At 40.3% G+C, this 19,221-nt stretch overlaps 4 protein-coding genes across 4 annotated transcripts; all 4 read left to right on the top strand.

Annotated features, from left to right (window-relative positions):
* The first annotated feature begins 1,352 nt into the window (after nt 1-1,352).
* Nucleotides 1,353-1,925, top strand: LOC120287136 (dirigent protein 22-like). The gene has a single exon (XM_039299832.1). It carries the CDS (start codon nt 1,353-1,355, stop codon nt 1,923-1,925), a length of 573 nt encoding a protein of 190 aa, XP_039155766.1.
* A 5,668-nt stretch (nt 1,926-7,593) lies between these two features.
* Nucleotides 7,594-8,340, top strand: LOC104446151 (dirigent protein 22). Its single transcript, XM_039308054.1, has one exon. The coding sequence runs from the start codon at nt 7,641-7,643 to the stop codon at nt 8,211-8,213; it is 573 nt and encodes a 190-aa protein (XP_039163988.1). The 5' UTR covers nt 7,594-7,640; the 3' UTR covers nt 8,214-8,340.
* A 1,319-nt stretch (nt 8,341-9,659) lies between these two features.
* Nucleotides 9,660-10,441, top strand: LOC104446141 (dirigent protein 22). Its single transcript, XM_010060049.3, has one exon. It carries the CDS (start codon nt 9,673-9,675, stop codon nt 10,243-10,245), a length of 573 nt encoding a protein of 190 aa, XP_010058351.1. The 5' UTR covers nt 9,660-9,672; the 3' UTR covers nt 10,246-10,441.
* Nucleotides 10,442-14,655: 4,214 nt separating this feature from the next.
* Nucleotides 14,656-19,221, top strand: LOC104446130 (pterocarpan synthase 1-like). Its single transcript, XM_010060040.2, has 2 exons — nt 14,656-14,722; nt 18,773-19,221. The coding sequence occupies exons 1-2, from the start codon at nt 14,656-14,658 to the stop codon at nt 19,219-19,221; spliced, it is 516 nt and encodes a 171-aa protein (XP_010058342.2).

Here is a 19,221-nt window from a genome sequence, read left to right as displayed (position 1 = left end):
TGTAATTTTTAATATTAAAAAAGGCCGAAGATTAGTATTGCATCATTATCTTTTAAAGTCATTTAAAAAAGAAAACACAAGAAGATCATTTCCTTGGTTAGTTAATAGGTTAATTCATAATTAATCTCATTTCATATCATCATTATTTAGCATAGGTTGCATATATGCATTAAAAATGAATCATCATTAAAATAAAATAAAAAAAGAGCATGCATGTAGAAATACCATGTCATCCATCTCATATCATGTAGCACATGCATATTTAGGATTATAAAAATTAGATTGCATACATATAGTGATAAGTTTAAGTCATACCATATGAATTGCATCTCGCATGTCATTAAAATAAATTCATGCATATTAAGTTTAAATTAAGATTGCATATAATTAACATTTAAAAAAGAAAAAGAAAAATTAGGTGTCGTGTCATTTAGAAAATTATGTTTAGGGCATGCATTTTTATTAGCATTTTTTTTATTGAATGTTATTTTAGTGATTGTGCACTCGCATGACTACCATTTGCATGTTAGTAGCTTAAGTTAAAATTAATCAACATTGCCTGCAAAATATTTTTGAAATTAAAATAAAAGGTACCGAAAGGGCGTTAGACTAATCTAGCGTAATCATGTCCCCGACCTACCGAATCTCTCGTTCGCAAAAGTAAAGTATTCTCCCATACTTTACTTGGGTTTCTAACCAACCCTAATTGGTTAGTGGTGGCTCCAAATTGAAATTGCATGTTTAAATGAGTTAATTTCTATCAAGTCGCGATTGGTAGGATTTGGGAGAGTCCGTGCCAAGTCTTTGGACTTAGTAATCTATTAACCTAAACTTTAGGATTGTCCCTGAAAATTTAGGTCGCGACAGACTTTACCTAATTAAGCCATCACCAAGAGGAGAGAAATTAAATATTTAGGACCCTCTCTCCGACACTAATCTACAATATTTTTGGCAGGCAAATGGTAAGTCATCTCTCCTCCCCTTTGGCCTTAAAAATAGGAGCAATGCTAACAGAAGAATGACGTTATTGATTGAGAATGACGGTAAAATATCAACCACCCCTATTATGGAAAAAAAATATTTCCCACGTTCTCATTTTCCATTATGAAATTGCATCGTCATTCTCATGAAAGTGGCGTCTGCTGCCTTAAATCCCTCCCCTCAACCAAACCCTTGAGAATGACGGTAAAATATCAACCACCCCTATTATGGAAAATAAAAAAATATTTCCCACGTTCTCATTTTCCATTATGAAATTGCATCGTCATTCTCATGAAAGTGGCGTCTGCTGCCTTAAATCCCTCCCCTCAACCAAACACTTTCCACATCTCTCTCTCTCTCTCTCTCTCGCCATGGCTCTTTGCATCTCGAAGTTCGTCATATTCTCTCTCCTCTTTACCTCCACCATTCTTGACTCCGCAAGCTCTCGCACCTTCGCGCGAAGCCTCTTCCCGCAAGAGCTCGGGCTCAACAAGGAGAAGCTGAGCCACCTCCACTTCTACTTGCACGACGTTGTGAGCGGGCGAAACCCAACTGCCGTGCTTGTCGCCGAGGCCAAGACGACCAACACTTCGGCCACTGGATTTGGCGCCATTGTCGTGATCGACGACCCGTTGACCGAAGGCCCCGAAGCAAGCTCCAAGATCGTCGGCCGAGCTCAGGGACTCTATTCGTCTGCATCACTAAACGAAGCCGGCCTGCTGATGGTGCAGAACTACGTCTTCACCGAAGGGAAGTACAATGGGAGTACGCTCAGCGTCCTTGGCCGGAACGCGGTGTTCTCCAGCATGAGGGAGATGCCAATAGTTGGCGGGAGCAGGCTTTTCGGGTTCGCACGCGGTTATGCTCAGGCGAGGACGCATACAGTCAACCCCCATACTGGGGATGCCGTGGTGGAGTACAACGTTTACGTCTTCCATTATTGATCATGTTCCTGAGCTGTTGCGGAAGGAGGTCATTTTAGCTAAAAGGTCCTTAACTTGCATTCCCAATTGCACTTTACCAAACCACACTATTTGCCACACAAAAAAGGTCAATTTTGGTTATTATCGACATGTGATAGATTTAGTCGATGATGGAAAAATTTGATCATTTATGAATAGATTTATAGATGACTTGAGAGATCAACAGCTAGAAGGAATTGACAAAAATAGAGTTGACAATCTTGGTTGCAAAACCATCAACATAGTGGAATAAAGCAACTATCGAGATCATATAGTCAAAGAAACCATCAAGATAGTGAAGCTAATGAAATCATCAAGGTAATGGAGTCAATATAACCATTCAGTAACCGTTTGAAGCCCCCATTGATAATCGTCAATTGTAAGCTTTAAACATCGTACTCTTCAAAGACCTCCATGGATAAACAAACATGTTCTTTTTCAATTTATGCAGTGTAGTTATAATTTTTAGACTCGCGTCGTCAATTAAAATATGGCGTTATTCTTAAATGTAGATTCCAAATTTGCATCGTCAATTAAATTCCAATTTGTATCTTTGCTATATATCCCAAGTGCTTTATCATCGATTAAATTTTGGCGTTGCATCTTCACGTTCTCATGCTTTATGGCCAATTCAATTTCAGCATAATTTGTGTTTGTTTGGTTCCATTTGAAGTGATTACTCTACGAGCTTTGTCATCGATTAATTCCAACACAGTTTGCGTACTTTAGTTTTGTTTAAAGTGAAGTCATTGATTTTCTTATTTGCCTATGATATTTCCTATCATAAATCGCCACAGGGTATATGTCCACTAATAAAACTGAAGAATGACTTTCAGCATAAGATATTTGTCGCAAAGTCGAATTCCAACTAAACACATATGTAATATAATCCCAGATTACCCAGAAAACATCTAGTCCAAACGTTTCAGTGGCTTCTCTATTCTCAATAATTCTCCACATATCAATGGCGTTATCATGAACAGTCAGAGTTACATTACGGACGCGAGCATTGGTGGAGCTTAGCGGCGACTTCCAAAAATCCTCGCGAGCAGAACCGCTGACGAATTTCTAATACAACTGCGGCAAATAAAACCGTCACTAAAATGGTAATTTCTTGTAGTTCGTCCGCGGCAAGTAGAATCATCGATCGAGAGAGAGAGAGAGAGAGAGAGAGACAAAAATGGCAACTGTCCGGCATCGCTGCTGGCGGCGCAGAACAGTCGGCAAGCGAAGAAGGGTGTGACGTTGCAAAGGGAAGAAGCAAAGCAAAGAAAGGGAGAGGAGAGGAGAGAGAAAGACCCTCGGTCATGCATGGATGGATAGGTTTTTCTGGGTTAAACTTTTTTCTGTAGCAAGCTCACATTAGGTGACATAATATTGGCGTGATGAAGGACCGTTGAAGAGGGCGGGCCAGAGGAAAACAGGCACCTTCCCGTCCTTATTTTGGTCGTGAATCTTTTTATTCTTTGTCTTCAATTACTGAAACCTTTTGCGTGTTCGAATGATCATCCTAAGTTGTTGCATGATGTGCGTATAAGATTTGTTGTTCCATCACCGGATCGGATGATGCTTTAGCTTCATTCTCTTCACCCCCACCCCCCCCCACCCAAAAAAAAGAAAACCAAAAACAATGAGCCTCGTCTACAGTATTCATAAAGCAGAGAAGATGGGGTAAGAAGGCCGGAATGATGTATTTTCCGGGTGGGCCAAAAGCCCAGTTCATTACAAAAGGCCCAACATTATTGCAATATGGGCCGTAGTGTGAGACTCGGACTTTACCCCTTTTTATTATCAAAACAAGAATTGAAATGGATATCCTTTAGTTTACACGAGTATTATTGACATCAACTCAAATTCCCTAATTGATACCAGCTTGGGATAAATTCAGAGGCTAAGGCAGGCAAACTTGATACGTTATAGGGCAGTTTGGAGTCTGGTAGTTTTTTGAAAAAAAAAAGGTGCAATGCTCTTGCTAGGAGCATGGAATGGTCTATCTAATTTCTCCTCGAGAATTCATCATCTTTATATATTATGTCATGCCATACAGTGACATGGTGGAAATGTTGGAACCTATGTTGTACTGAAAAGCACGCATACCATGATACACGACACATACATGTGCCCCTGGACTAGTCAAGAATCGGCAAAACTATTGTGCTCGTGAAGCATTCAAATTGGAATATTGCTTCAGATAAGGGCAGATCAGTAAATGAAGTGTCCGTCTCTAGGATTGACAATAACAATCTCCACCCCTGTGGTGTATGTAACTCTTGTTGATGATGTAGCAATTTGTAAAGAAGGGAACTAGTCTAATTCATGATATGAGAAGCATTTCACAAGTGCTTTTGATGTAGGTGCATTCAATAACACCCTCATTTTGATCTATTTCAATCTCAGATGAAATCTAACATGCATGGTGGGATCCATGAGATGTAACGAGGTGTGTTAGATATTTTATTAGTAAAACATGTATGTTTTTGGAAAGAAACTCAAGTAACCTATAACAGCAACTTTTGAAATTGTTTTAACGAACTTGTTTGCTAACTTCATAAGAGTTGAGCCGAGACAAAATGGGAGAGACACGGTCAAGTAGCCCATAGTGCACTAAATTCTAGTTGTACCTAAACAGGTTTCGAACATCGGATAACAAGACACATTTGGTTCCATTTCCAAAGAAGGGGGTCAATTGTTCCAAACCGCATTGCTTTTATCTGAAGAATTGAGATTATTTAAGAGCAATTATAACGGAGCTTATTGTTAAAATCCTTTTTGATAAGATCATTGTTATAATAATCAGACTCATATGAGACCCATGATGAGTTTTCACACGTTTCTTTAAGATTTGATCGGATTTCACTCCTGTGCATCATTTCTAGAAGGAACTTATAGACAGTATTGCCCTACACATGCCCTGCCGGCCAAAAAGGGAATAATACTATAATGGGCGTGCAGATGCACGCGCGTCTCTGTTAGTTTCATTTTGTAAATCTGGAATGGTCGAATCTTAATGGGCCACATCATGGGCCTTACTGTAAAGCTCATATTGCCTTTGAGTGTCAGTCAAGGTTGGGACCATGGCTGCTCTCTCTCTCTCTCTCTCTACTTTTCTCTTCTTGTTTCCTTACTGGCTGCTTTCTCGAGTTCCTCGCATTAGTATTCTAGAAATTTCTTGTCTTGCCCTTCATTTTTTTCTTTATGCTTTTTTTTCTTTTTCAATTGAAAAATAATTATAATCATAAACGTTCCATAATTACGGCAACTGCTTTTTTGAACGAATCATCATCAACTTTGACACAATGCTGATAGGGTCAAGTTTACTATTAATATTGTATGGCGTTGCACAGCCGAACCATGGCAGACAAACCCCCAAGGCCGAGAAGCAACCAGGAGACTTGTACCTTTAATCGGAGGGGCCCCAAGCCATTTTAAAAGTATATACCCTATATTAGTAGGCCAATCGGCTTGGTAATTGAAACTTCTCATCCTATTGTGAAGGTTACTTAAAAATTGAAGTAATGTAATCCATGACCTCGTTGTCTCTTCACCCTTCTTGATAATTGTTTCTCTTAAAATGATCATTTGTCAATTGAAAGATTTACGATTTGAATTATAACTGTTTATATAAATTTCGTTGCATTCACATGTCAACTTTTGAGTTTCACACTATACACGTTATACTTTTCAAACTAAGGGAATGGTGGCTTCTAGATTCCTATGTTATTTCCTTTCATAAATTTTTGGAAACGTACTTTCTCTTTTTAAGTTCTAATCTTAAGGGGAAAGTTATAAGCGGACACGCAACGAATACTTTTTCTTTGTTTGTCGGAAGCCAGATAAGAAGGTTGGTGGACAATAGCATGCGGGTACTTAGGAAACGTGATCTTAGTGCTGTAACGACCCATGAAATTCATCCGAGAAAGTTACCTGCCAGAGCATCCATTTATCGCACGTACCACATCTCAGCTGACCCCATCATGTATACGTTCTTGTCGATCTCCGCATATAATCTGGTACCCGACCTTGCATCTGGAATGCTAATTTTTGCCGTGGAACTAATGAGATAGCATCCAACAATTTCAACGAACTGAGGATCTGACTCGAATCCCCAGTCAAATAAAATAACATAAGTTAGGAAAGTGGGTGCAGCGAAGGAGGACACTAACGAAAGCTCGCGATTTGATGAATCTCTCTCTTTTTATTTTCCACGTGGCGACAGGGCACGGTCGGTCGACAATGCACGGCTCCCCAGGCATTGAAGAACGAGAAGGTGCCGATGAGACTCTCCTCCGAAAGTCCTGTGTTCGCATCACGTTTGCGATCCGGAGATTTGGTCATTTTGTCAACCTTGTGTTTGCCGTGAGTTGACTTGATTTCTCGCACATGCAGTGTTCACATGGAAGTCCTCAAGGGAATCATCGCCACCGACGATGAAGAATCGCTCCATTGATAACGCGTTCTTTGCTAGAGGTGATCGGATTCAGGATGGGTAGGGTTTAGATCTGAACTCTGTATCCGACGCTGTTATAATCGATTCCCCTTTTATAGACCCCGTACCTGACTTTATTTGTATTGGATCCTGTACCCGATTCACTATATTTTTTCGGTTCGATTCCAGGATCAATTCTGTTTCCATTGGAACCTATTTTGTAATCTTCCAATATCCTATACGACTTCGAATTTTATATTAATCTTGTACTTCTCATTGTGATGAAAATATGAAAAGCATACCTCATAATGTACATGTTAATTTTTACTAGTGCTTTTAGTCTTAACAAAAAATCAGTAAGCACATTCTTCTTTCCAGTTATATGTTTAGTTTCAAAAGAATGTTTTGAAAGCCATTTTGCCCATCGAAGCAATTTAATCATATTAATTTGTATTGAAACATTAAGCACTTGTAATAAATAAATACATTAACTTTTTGACTAAATGAAAACTTAAGGATCCACACGACTAAATATAATAAATAAAATCGTAAGATAAAGAATTAGCAACAACCATGAGTCTAATATTAATCTTATTTCCACAACTACTACATGAAACTACTTATTTATACAAACATAAATCCACCTACAAAAGAGAAATTAGGCAAGTTAATCCATGTGGTTTCTGGCAACGACGAACATTGTCCATCCGTCGAATGATGCAAGAGGGAGCCAATGAGGGAGGGAAGCAAATGAGAAAGAGGAACAATGAAGGAGAAGTGCCGTGCGTGTTTGAGAGGGCAAAGAGGAAAAACGCCATGTGATTGTGGGAGTAAAAATAGAAATAAGGGGCAAAAATAGGATTTTTGACATATACTTACAAAACCAATTCCTAAACCAGTTCCAAAACTAGTCCGAGGACACAATCGGACCTAATTCCCGGACCGGTTTAAACCGGTTCCGAATTTTAGGAACCGGTTCCCGACCCTATTTTTTGAGTGGACCGATTCGGTTCCGAGTATACCTTGTCTTAATGCACACCCCTATTCTTTGCACCTAGAAAATGGTAGGTTACCTTACACCAGATGACCATGTCCCCCTCTCTTATTTGGTCTCCTCCCTTCAACTACTCCGCAGCTGAGTAACTTTCTTTATAAAAATCTCATTACTGTAATCTTCCACCGAAACCCATTTTCTCCATCTGCCTCCTCTATAAAACCCTCCCTTCAACCAAACCCTTTTTCGCGCCCGCCTTCTCTCTCTCTCTCTAGCCATGGCTGCTTGCATCGGGAAGCTCGCCATCTTCTCTCTCCTCTTTATGTCGAGCGTTTTCGTCTCGGCGAACGCGCACGGCTTCGCCCGGAGCCTCCTCCCGCGGGAGCTCGGGCTCAAGAAGGAGAAGCTCAGCCACCTCCACTTCTACTTCCACGACATCGTGAGCGGGAGCAAGCCGACCGCAGTGCGCGTCGCCGAGGCCAAGATGACCAACTCGTCCACCACGGGGTTCGGCGCCGTGGTCATGGTCGACGACCCGCTGACCGAGGGCCCCGAGATGAGCTCCAAGGAGGTCGGGCGGGCGCAGGGGATCTACGCGCTGGCGTCGCAGAACGACGTGGGGCTGCTCATGGTGCAGAATTACGTGTTCTCCGAGGGGAAGTACAACGGGAGCACGCTGAGCGTGCTGGGCCGGAACGCCGTGTTCTCCGGCGTGCGGGAGATGCCGATCGTCGGCGGTAGCGGGCTCTTTCGGTTCGCCCGCGGCTACGTCCGGGCGAAGACGCACACGTTCGACCTCAAGACCGGGGACGCCTGCGTGGAGTACAATGTCTACGTCTTCCATTACTGATCCTCGTTCGCGAGATGTCTCTCAAGGCCTCTTTCTAGAAAGATTTCTCGTAGTCTAGCATGAGGGCCGTGTTGTTTATCTTGTTTCTTCGGTATCTAGTTTTTATTTTTCCATTTTTGCAGTCACAGATGATCTTTGCATTGCTATCTACTTTACCAAAAGATAAATAAGGATAACTTATTTTATAAAATAACATGATTACCGGAACGATTTATAATGCAAATCGATGAGGGACAAACTAATTATAGAATGCACTTATTTTATAAATGTAGCAGATCGACGGCGATGAAAGGCAAAAAAGTTTTAAAAAATGATGGGTTGAGTTATCCAACATTCCATTCTCATCGAAAATGATGTAAATGAAAATGTTCGTCTGGGAGATATTAATTATGGAATGGTTGAATAGAAGAGACTCACTGTGGAGTAATGCCCATGATAATGAAATTGGTCTTCAAAGTGCATATATCAAATAATTTTTGAGATTATAAGTGGGCATTAAATCAAGTGGATCAATATAAAACAATCGATTTTGTTATAAATTAGCATTTCCGGTCGCTCTAATAGACCCCATACTAATCCCACTTCGATCAAAAATAAAAATAAAAATCCCACTTCAGTACATAATGGAATCCACACTAATCATTTAGGAGATGAGTTGGATTGCGTGCCGATGACTATGACGAGCACTTCCTGCTAGCTTACAAAATAAAGTGTACCTTAATTAATTGTTTATTCAAGAAAGATTAAAATCCTATCTAAAGAGTAAGTTTAGCATCTTTGATTTTCCAACATTGAAACCCTAATCCTAAATCCGCTAATCTCATTACATACAAAAATCAATGTATATCATAATCTGATCATTACATTTTATTTTCGGTATGCAATTAAATGACCACGTTACTCACTCAATAAAGTAAATGACACAAAGTGATTATCGAATTTTGGCTCAATATACAATGTGGTCCTGAAACTTTAGCTCAATATATAATATCATTCCTAAACTTTTTAATTTGTTAAATGTGGTACATGGGCTTTTGGTCCATGTTCAAATCCAACTATTACATTTTATTTTTGGTAAATAATTGAATGACCTTGTTATTCTTTTGTTAATCTCTAGCACTCTGGCTTCTTTCCATTAATTACTCCGCTGAAAAAATTTCATTTTGAATGATGATATGTTCCAAAAATTCGAGTTATGTAATTTGTATGTTATGAGGGTTGGTGCTAAACAGTTATTAAATGTCGTGCAACTCATTTAATATATTTACGATATTCACGTGCGATTTCTATTTGCAATATGTGGCATCATTTCGTACATTGATTTTTTAAATCAAACCCTCATAAATCCGAAATTTCACTATTGTTTTTTTTCTACCAAAACCCATTTTCTCCATTCCCCTCCTTTATAAAAAGCCTCCCCCCACAACACCACCTTTTGCCCATCACTCTTGTCTCCAATATGGCTCTTTGCATCACAAAGCTCGTCATCTTCTCTCTCCTCTTCACTTCCACCATTTTATTTACCGCAAATTCTCACACTTTCGCAAGAAGCTTGCTTCCCGAAAAGCTTGGCCTCAAGAAGGAGAAGCTGAGCCACCTCCACTTCTACTTCCACGACATCGTGAGCGGCCGCAACCCGACCGCGGTGCGCGTGGCCGAGGCCAAGATGACCAACAAGTCTGCCACGGGGTTTGGCCTCGTCGTCATGATCGATGACCCATTGACCGAGGGCCCGGAACTGAGCTCCAAGGTCGTCGGCCGTGCTCAGGGGCTCTACTCGTCCGCCTCGCAGAACGACCTCGGCCTGCTGATGGTGCAGAACTACGTCTTCACCGAAGGGAAGTACAACGGGAGCACGCTCAGCGTCCTCGGCCGGAACGCGGTGTTCTCCGAAGTGAGGGAGATGCCGATCGTCGGTGGGAGCAGGCTCTTCCGGTTCGCACGCGGGTACGCTCAGGCGAGGACGCACTTGCTTGACCTCCAGACCGGCGACGCGGTTGTGGAGTACAACGTTTACGTCTTCCATTATTGATCATGCTCAGGAGCTGTCGCCAAAGGAGGCCATTCTAGCGAAGGAGTCCTTAAGTTTCATTTCATATGGCCGTACTCTCTGCTTGCCTTTTTAAGCTTTATCTGTTAATTATTTCCGGTATTAGAGATATTCTTGCACTGTTGATTGTACTTTTTGAAGACCCCAGAGTAATAATCATATTCCCCAAATTAATGGAGACCTGCCTGCAGTGGATGCCAAAGATTAAAGTGCTTGTTGGGACAGACTCGTCAGTAATTAATGTTACTTAATCGGATTTCGAGAGTTAAAAGACGACAAGTCGCTGTGGTTTAACCCACCCGCTGTGAGCGCGCTGGCTCGGGCGGACGTCCCCATCCCGCATGGGGGGTCCGATTATTCATGCGCTCAATTTGCACGACTTAAGTTTGGCACCGTGGGAGGTGAGTCCCTGTACTAGCATCGTCCCAGGTTTACGTCGCCGACTGCCGGCTATATAGCGATCCGGGGTCATCAAAAAAAAAATCATGTCGTCGATGGCATGCCTTGTGATCTAAGCCAATTTTGAGCGCTTTGAAATTTGCAGGGACTTTAAAGAAAGTCAAAGATAACAATAAAAAAGAGGGAGATAGAGAGGAATGAATCAGACCTGGGAAACGAAGAAGCACAGATTATAGGAGGAGGAAGAAGAGGAAAGTGAGGAAATAATCAAAGAGTACAGAAAAGAGGAAGTTAATACTCTTCGCATATAAATTACTTATTTAAATTTTTCACAATCATCTATTTCATAAGTGATCTCCGTGACATCGATTGGTTGTCAAAAGAATAGTTCTCTAGAGAGAAAAATTCTCTTCAATGAGTATCAGGGAAATGTAAAAAGCAGTCATGCTTTGTTCATTTGACATACGACAATGGCGGGTTTCGAGCAACAAATTCTTATGCCACATTAACTCGATCGTCTTGAACAGTACATGTTAGGATTATAAGATTGGACATGAAATAATTCGAAATAGTTAGGTTTGGGCATAAATAGGGATGGGTATTGATGTGTTGGAAACATGATGCTTTTCCTGTCTCGGCGATGGTAGCAATTAGGAATCTGAAAACTATGATAATCTAGGACCGATTGATTACTAACTGACTAACTAGGCTTGAGACTGATTGTGTTATCAATTGATGAAAAGAGAAGGCAGAACTCGAAGCTTAAAACCAAAAATGTCATGGGCCCCCCAAAAGGAGGAAAGAAAAATCAAAGAGCCTTGATATTATTCGTTAAGTAAATATCATTGACGGGATATGGCCCGTATTCTAGTAGTCCAAAATCTCTGGAAAAATGGTCGGCAGGGAGATGTCCACCCAATGTGCTGGAATCAATCAGCTTCACAAGAACTTCGATCGATCTGATCAGCCGTTACATCGAAACGTCTTACTTGTCGATCATGGGGCCGCGTGTGCTGTCGGCCGTCCGATCTAAAGCTTGCCAACGTCCACCGTCTTGAGCACATACGTGCTTTAGCTCACGACAGGGTAGACATGGCCGACTCGAGTCAATTCAACCTCGCAAATCAACCAATGTCAAGAGAGGAACCAAATTAAGCAGTGCAAGACACGCAGAGATATTTAACCCAATTGACGGTTCCTGGTCACAACCGCACGTTTTACTTATAATCGTTGCCAAGAGAAGTCAAGAGTCAGCTAACTTACCACGTCCTCCACGTTAAGTACTTAATTAGATGTTTTCCAGGCGCTAATTTGAAGTTTTTCTCGTTGATTCCGCCAAAGAAGAAGGAAAAGTCTTGCAGTGTCTCTTACTTTGTTTGATTTGACCAACTACAGTGGCAAATTCAAGATGCCGACCATTGTAGCAAGTCGAACCTCTGCCGAATCCGAGGTTGCTTTTTGAGACAAATACATCTTATGCCATATACACATATCAGTTTCTTGAATAACACGAAAGAGGTGTGCCGAAAATCGTTTGATCATAGAAAATTTGATTGAGGAATTACGGATATCATTCACTGTACGTTTGATTAAAAATTTGGTGCGAGTGATGTTAATAAGTATAATTCATTGATGAAAAAAATATGCAAATACACCGTAAGTTTTGTCTAATTAGGAATGGCGAAATTAAGAACCCCCTATTTGGACCGACACGGGTCCAAGTGAATATAGACAATATTCTCGTTAAATAGGCCAAAAAGGAAAAGGAAGAAGCTGGTCCCCGTCCCACTGGGCACGCATTTTCATGGTAGCTATTCTTCGTGATGTAAACTTGTTGGGGGGACCACAGAAAAAGTGAGGAGACGGCCAAGTTTGGATGCCATTTTTTTCCTTCTTTCAGGCCAAGCATAGAATTTTTGCAGATCTCATGCTAATGGGTCGGTCCCGTCCGTCATCATTTCCGCGAATAAATTGTCATTTAACGAAGAGTTGAATTACGAAAATATGGCCACTCTAACCCGCAGATTCAAGCATTACTCAAGAAACAAACGAAGAAAAATGCGCTCAAATGAGGAATTTCAATGGTCTTCGTACAAATATAATGCCAGTTGCCGCGCAATCGGACACGAAGATCTACTGTGATTGGTTAGGGAGCTAAAGAATTCAAAAGCCTATTTGAAATTGACAAAAGATGGTTGTGTGTTATAGATGATACATGGGAAAACAAGAGCTATTGATTTTAAGGAAAATAGTCCAAAACATCCTGAACCTACTACACTTTTGTTAAATTAGTCTTTAAGTCTTATTATTTTGTCAAATGAGTTATAAATATTTTGACAATTTACCAATAGAGTACGTCAAGCTGGAAATCACTAACCCACACGCAACATGGCATGTCCGGCATTAGCGTGAAATATTTTTATAATCTTTTGGATTTTTTCTGAATTGTTTTCTGAATTTTTCTTTTCTTTGTGACAAATCATCATCTATCATAGGCAAGAGCTGACAGACCCTCACTAGTCACAACCAAGGGCTTCGACCCTCACCAAGTCTAGGCGAGGGTTTGCAACCTCACCGGACTTAATAGAAAAAAAAATAGAAAAAAATTCATTTTTAAAAAATATGTATATTTAAAATAATCAACTTTAGCAATTTCTGGTTAAAAATTAATAGGATAGACTCAATTGGCAAATTTTCAAAAGGTTTAAGACTTAATTAATAAAATTGAAAGTTTTAGGACTTGATTGGCAAAAATTGAATCTGTTTGACTTTCGGAACAATTTTTCGGGTGATTTTCAATGGTTTAGAGATAAGTTTGTTCACAAAATTCTTTGACGTATTGTTGAGATGTTTGGTCAAGTCCCATAACGAGCGAAACCCTCACTTTGTGTTGCCAAGACATGCACTCAAGGAAAAGGTCTTTGCAATCGAAGTAAGCTGAGGAGCCAAGTGACAACTAATTGAGTGCCAGCACGCTTGTGCTATCAATCAGAAGGCAGTTGATGCCTTTCGAACCGCTTTATAATGCGTGCTAACGTTTGATTGTAGTTAGTGCACTTGACTAAATAAAAAGGACTTTTCTCACTTGTTTAGTAAGTCAAGTTTTTGGCCTTAACTTGCTTGTGACAACGACGTCGAGTTGGTAGTGGAGAAAGGCTCAGCCTTCAGGCAAGCCGGCAAGCCGCCAGTGGTGTAATATGCAGTGAGTTTAGTACACCCCACCAAAACGGATCCAAAAAAAAAAAACAGTGTATGCGGGACTCACAAGGGATTGCTAGTGATATACTGGAGGAAGGTTGGGATGATGTCAAGTGCGCATGGCCATTATGGGCTGGGCCATTCCTAGATGGGTCTGCTATGGTGCCTCTGAGGAATCAATACACGAGAGATTTGATCTCTAGAGTAGAGAAAGGCACATGGCATTGATTAGAGATGAGTATGGTCCGGATGGGCAATTCCCAACTGAGAACCGGAAACCAATCCCCATATCCTTCAAAATTGCATCCATCAATTAACATCACGGTGAACCTAATTTATATGTAAAACATTAAAGTTTGTTCAATTTTAAATTTTGGGTTGAACATCTCCGATTGATCTCCTCCATCCTTTTCATTTGTTTATTTTGTTTTGACTAAGAAAGCAAGTAAATTGATTATTAAAATGAACAAAAAGTAGGGGGTTTAATCCTATTACACATGCAAGAGACAAAATCAGTCTTAGGGCGCCCATGACAAAATTTCTATTCCAGAAATTGATTTCTAACCAGAAATTAATTTTTCAATTTTTATTCCCTGGACAAGTTTCTAAGCAAAGAAACCTGTTTGATAACAGAATAAAATTTCTATTTCTAGGAATAAAAACCGATTAGATAACAACATAGGAAATTCTCAAATACAAAATAATAGTTGAAATAATACTAATACATTACAAAATTTGAAAATATAATTTCATGGAATTTTCAGCATATTATTATCTCTTGCCATTTTATTGGCAATGGTTTTCCTAAGCATATTTATTTGGTTTCCCTCCTCGGTCAATGTATCATTTGCAAGCTCATCCTATGTAAGTTCAAACAAGTACTGCGGAAGCATGAATATGGGTGCCATCAATGGCGCCTATACAACCTTGTCATTTTATCAAAGACTGATATTATACAAGATTATCAATAAAATAAAATTGATGGTGTAAAGGAATATATGAAAATTCTACCTTGAAGTAACGTTTATGGTTAGGAACCAATCGGGGGAAAATCGATTTATTTTGATTCTCGAATTGAATCAGTCCGGTTGCTCATCCATAATTTCTTTATTGTTGCTCAATGAACCTTTAATGGCCCTTGCATAGCAAAGAGAGATTCTCTTGAATCTCTTGCCTTCGAATTAAAATTCAAGATTGTGTAACAATCTAACTATTTTGATTTTGCAAGAATTTTGAATCAAAGAAATAAGGTTAAATTTCTAGACAATTTTTTATTCATCTATTGTGTAAAAACTTTTTCTTCAACTAGCCATGTGGCCTTTCTAGGAGGAAAGAACCCCATTGTTTTTAAGTAAGCATTTAAGAACTTTGGTCGTTTTTGAAAATTGGGGACCCATTCGATTGCCTTTCATCCTAAAGAGAAAGTTATAAAAAAAAAATTTGAAAAAAAAAAACACGAGCAAAATAAGAAAAAGACAATTAGCAATAATTTGTGAAGTTGTGGTTATAAGTGAATTAAGTTAGCAAGAAAGTATAAGGTTCTTTTATATGGTTTGATTTCAGCTTCTGATTTCTATTTCAGAAATTGAGAAGTTAAAAATTTCAGCTTCTGATTTCTTCGATTTTTCTATTTCTGGAATAGAAATCTGTTTCAAAAAGAGAGAAATTAAATTGCGTTACTAAACGGATTTCTGTTCCAAACCTGTTCCAGGGAATAGAGAAACAAAGAAATCGAGAAATAGAAATTTTGTCATGCGCACTCTTAATATCCAATACTGCAAATATATATGTACATATATATTGGTCGAAAAACTACAAAATAACTAAGTAATATATACTAGTCCGGATAAGCGGTTCCATGCTCCAAATCTCGCCAAATCTAGCAAATTGGAACCGGGAACCAAACCAATCCTTATGGGAACCGTCAGTTCTGGGGCGGTTCAGTCTAGTTCCGGGCGGTTCCCAGTTCCTTTGCACACCCCTTACACTAATATATTGAGTACTAGTTTTCCGTCTGGGGAGTAATGTTTGAGATCATGTGAGTTCCAGTGCACGAGTGCTGCTCTCTGTAGCATCTGGGGTTTCTGTCAAACTGAATGGTGCGGATGTGCGGCGAGTGATCTCTTCGTGCTTCTTGGCTTGACTATTTCCAGCCTAGTGATGAAGATGAGGGGAGTTGCGAGTTGCTTTGTGATGGATCAAATTGGCCCCCATCATGGTTTTTTTCACGAGTAGTTTGAGTACATTGAAGTTGCTCTTCGACACATTGCATGGACTTAACTGTTCCTCCTGCCTCATAGCCTTCATCAGTAATTGTTCTGCTTCAATCTAGTTAGTCCATTGCCCTGCATTTTGTTCATAGTTGGCCTATGCAGCAGAGTATTATGAACTTTGACATTGATTTACATTGTAGGATCACATTATGGTACATAACCAGCAACTTGGTCTGACGGCAGTTTCTTTATATTTTGTTTGTTCGCTTACCCATAAATTTGGAGGATTATCTTCATAGGATTTTGTCTGCTTCAATCAACGTTTCGGCTTTAGTAATTATACTTGAGAAAGTAGTAGTTCTGAGTCTGTCTTGGCTATAGTTCGTCGTAAGGTTCTTTTCTCACTTGACAGCATAACTTTCCAAACCCCCCCTTCAGCATGGCTTACACGATTAAGTGAAGCTTCGTACTTGACCCGCTTCAAATGCACTTGAGATGTATATAACCAACTTTAAAATGAGGCGTTTCACTGTTGAAAATGTGTACAGGCATATATAATAGCCTGGTGAAAAAATTTGCATGAGAGTATGAACATCCGATCAGTACCTTCATACATGGGATAGTCATCCACCAAATCATCACCCTATTGCGAAGATTTATCTGTGAGGATCTTGATTGATTTACAAGCTAGGTTTCTAAAGCACTAGTCCTCAAGTTAAAGAAAAAAAATTTCATGAGGACAATGTAATATACAAATTTCACATTTCATCTGGAAAAATGAAAATAGGTTGGTGTTCCATTGCTACGTGTATTTCAATACACTACATTCAAGGAATAGAATGTTTGCATGCTCTTTGCTGGCCAGGAAAGGAAGATACTGCACAAGTTGTTGGCATTGCATATGCATTTTAACATCCATTTCTGCCGATTCTTGAATCTCAAAGCGTACAATGTGGTTGCGCCATCAAGACTAATCATAGTACAAGCTCTTTCAGTTGTTGCCTTCACTGTTACAGGGCCCAGTACCATTGGGGAAACGGTTCGGATGTTAGTTAAAATTTTAGTTCACCGTTACTTTTTATTCCTGTATGATGACACGGATGATTTATTGAGCGCCTGCATTGAACTGCCCTCTCTAACTTTGCGGCGCTTCAATGAACTGTCTAGTGTTAGCACCGTCTGAAGGATTTTTAATGTTTCTTCTTTGTTCAGGCTTCCTAATTTTTCCCCTTTTAACTTCACTGATACATGACGTATATTTCCCCTGGTACTAGTGGGACAACATTCGGATGCTGGAGTAAAAATTTAGTTCACTAGTACTTTGCATCATATAGGACGGCTCAAATGATTTATGGTGGGTGCATCTGTATTCATTTTCGTGTTAAACTTTCCTCTAACTTCCTGGCACTTCAACGAACTGTCAGTGCTAGTATGGCCTCAAAGATGATTATAATCGCTTCACTTTCAGGATTCCTTCTTCTCTTCTTGAAGTGATTAACCTTCTCACTTGAAATATGCATACTAAACAAACCTTGTTTGACCTGCTAAATGTGGAAAGTCATGTTATGCCTCTGGCATCTGTCATTAGTGCGGAGATGGTGGAACATTTATGTCTGTGCTGCATGGCGCTTCTGGTGTGAAACTTCAGGCTTGTTTAAGATGAGTTTTGGCTCAGCTCATCCCGAGAAGATGCTCCGTTGTAGATCAGGATCAAGAAGTATATGCCGTTATATATGACAAAACCTCCCAGAGAACCTATCAATACAGGTTTTGTAGTCTTGATAGTTAGCCTGTCGGCCCTAGGGTAAGATATTGCAAGTTTTGATAATGCCATGTGAAGAGGTTCCTCTTGTTCATGGCTAGAAACTTGCACTTACTAGAGCTTGGACACTGGACATAGATTTGTTAAGCTATAAGCGGGTTGGTAGAATGATAAAAGCAGGATGAGTTGTCGGCCCATTCCAAAGCGGGATGAGAGAACGACTTTTGCTTCTCCGCCTCTTTGTCTGGCTGAATTGCAACGCCCGTTATCCTAACCTATCGTGTCTGATGTCACCCAATTACTTCAGCAACACGAAGCCTCGTATATCTTTTGCATTTACGTCATCCTGGCTCCTATTCTTGTTCGCTCTGCACTTCGACTTGGCATCCCGACCATATCAGCTTACGAGAACCAATTATCTTTTACAGTTATGGATGAGTTATCGAGATGTGAGATAGCTCATATGCTCTCATTACTGTCCTCAAGATTTCATGCCTTGGTTTAGAAGTCTGTTGGGACAAAATATGTTGAGAATATGTCGAGTTTCGGCTCAAAAATTGGGACTTTCTTAATTCATATAGGTTTCCCATTTAAAGAGATTTCCTTTCCCACTGTTGGCGAGAGTTGTGTGTCAAGACAGATTGATTAGTCACTAAATTTGTATTGTATGATGTCCTTATCTTGAGGATCAACCAGATTATTAGCCTAAAATAGTGCACAGCCTAGAATAGCTTTGGTAATTTTTTCTACGTACAGCTATATATTTTTCGTATTCATTCAGCAAAGATGTAAGGAAGAGAGAAAAACATCTCTGTTCATCAACAACAACGTCCTTTTGCCATCACTCTGTCTCCGATATGGCTCTTTGCATCACAAAGCTCATCATCTCCTCTCTCCTTTTCACTTCCACCATTTTATTTACCGCAAATTCTCACACTCTCAAGAAGCTTGCTTCCGGAAGAGCTTGGCCTCAAGAAGCAGAAGCTGAGCCACCTCCACTTCTACTTCCACGACATAGTGAGTGGCCGCAATTCAACTGCAGTGCGCGTGGCCAAGGCCAAGATGACCGACCCATTGAACGAGGGCCCAGAATTGAGCTCCAAGATCGTCGACCTGGCTCGGGGACTCTATGCGTCCTCATCGCTGAGCGAGATCGGCCTCTTGATGGTGAAGAACTACTTCTTCACTGAAGGGAAGTACAACGGGAGCACGCTCAGCGTACTCGGCGGGAACGCTGTGTTCTCCGGCGTAAGGGAGATGCCAATCGTCGGCGGGAGAAGGCTCTTCCGGTTCGCGCGCGGGTACGCTCGGGCGAGGACACACTCGCTCGACCTCCAGACAGGCGATGCGGTTGTGGAGTACAACGTTTACGTCTTCCATTATTGA

This window comes from Eucalyptus grandis, chromosome 1, assembly GCF_016545825.1.
Source record: "Eucalyptus grandis isolate ANBG69807.140 chromosome 1, ASM1654582v1, whole genome shotgun sequence".
NCBI classification, from domain to species: Eukaryota; Viridiplantae; Streptophyta; class Magnoliopsida; order Myrtales; family Myrtaceae; genus Eucalyptus; species Eucalyptus grandis.
This window is presented reverse-complemented; position numbering and strand designations above follow the sequence as displayed.

Excerpts from the sequence above, each read along its gene's own strand:
- LOC104446130 (XM_010060040.2), top strand. The coding sequence starts at position 14,656 with ATGGTTTTCCTAAGCATATTTATTTGGTTTCCCTCCTCGGTCAATGTA. Across the intron at positions 14,723-18,772 it reads ATCATTTGCAAGCTCATCCT|TCTCAAGAAGCTTGCTTCCG; the intron begins ATGTAAGTTCAA and ends AAATTCTCACAC.
- LOC120287136 (XM_039299832.1), top strand. The coding sequence starts at position 1,353 with ATGGCTCTTTGCATCTCGAAGTTCGTCATATTCTCTCTCCTCTTTACC.
- LOC104446151 (XM_039308054.1), top strand. The coding sequence starts at position 7,641 with ATGGCTGCTTGCATCGGGAAGCTCGCCATCTTCTCTCTCCTCTTTATG.
- LOC104446141 (XM_010060049.3), top strand. The coding sequence starts at position 9,673 with ATGGCTCTTTGCATCACAAAGCTCGTCATCTTCTCTCTCCTCTTCACT.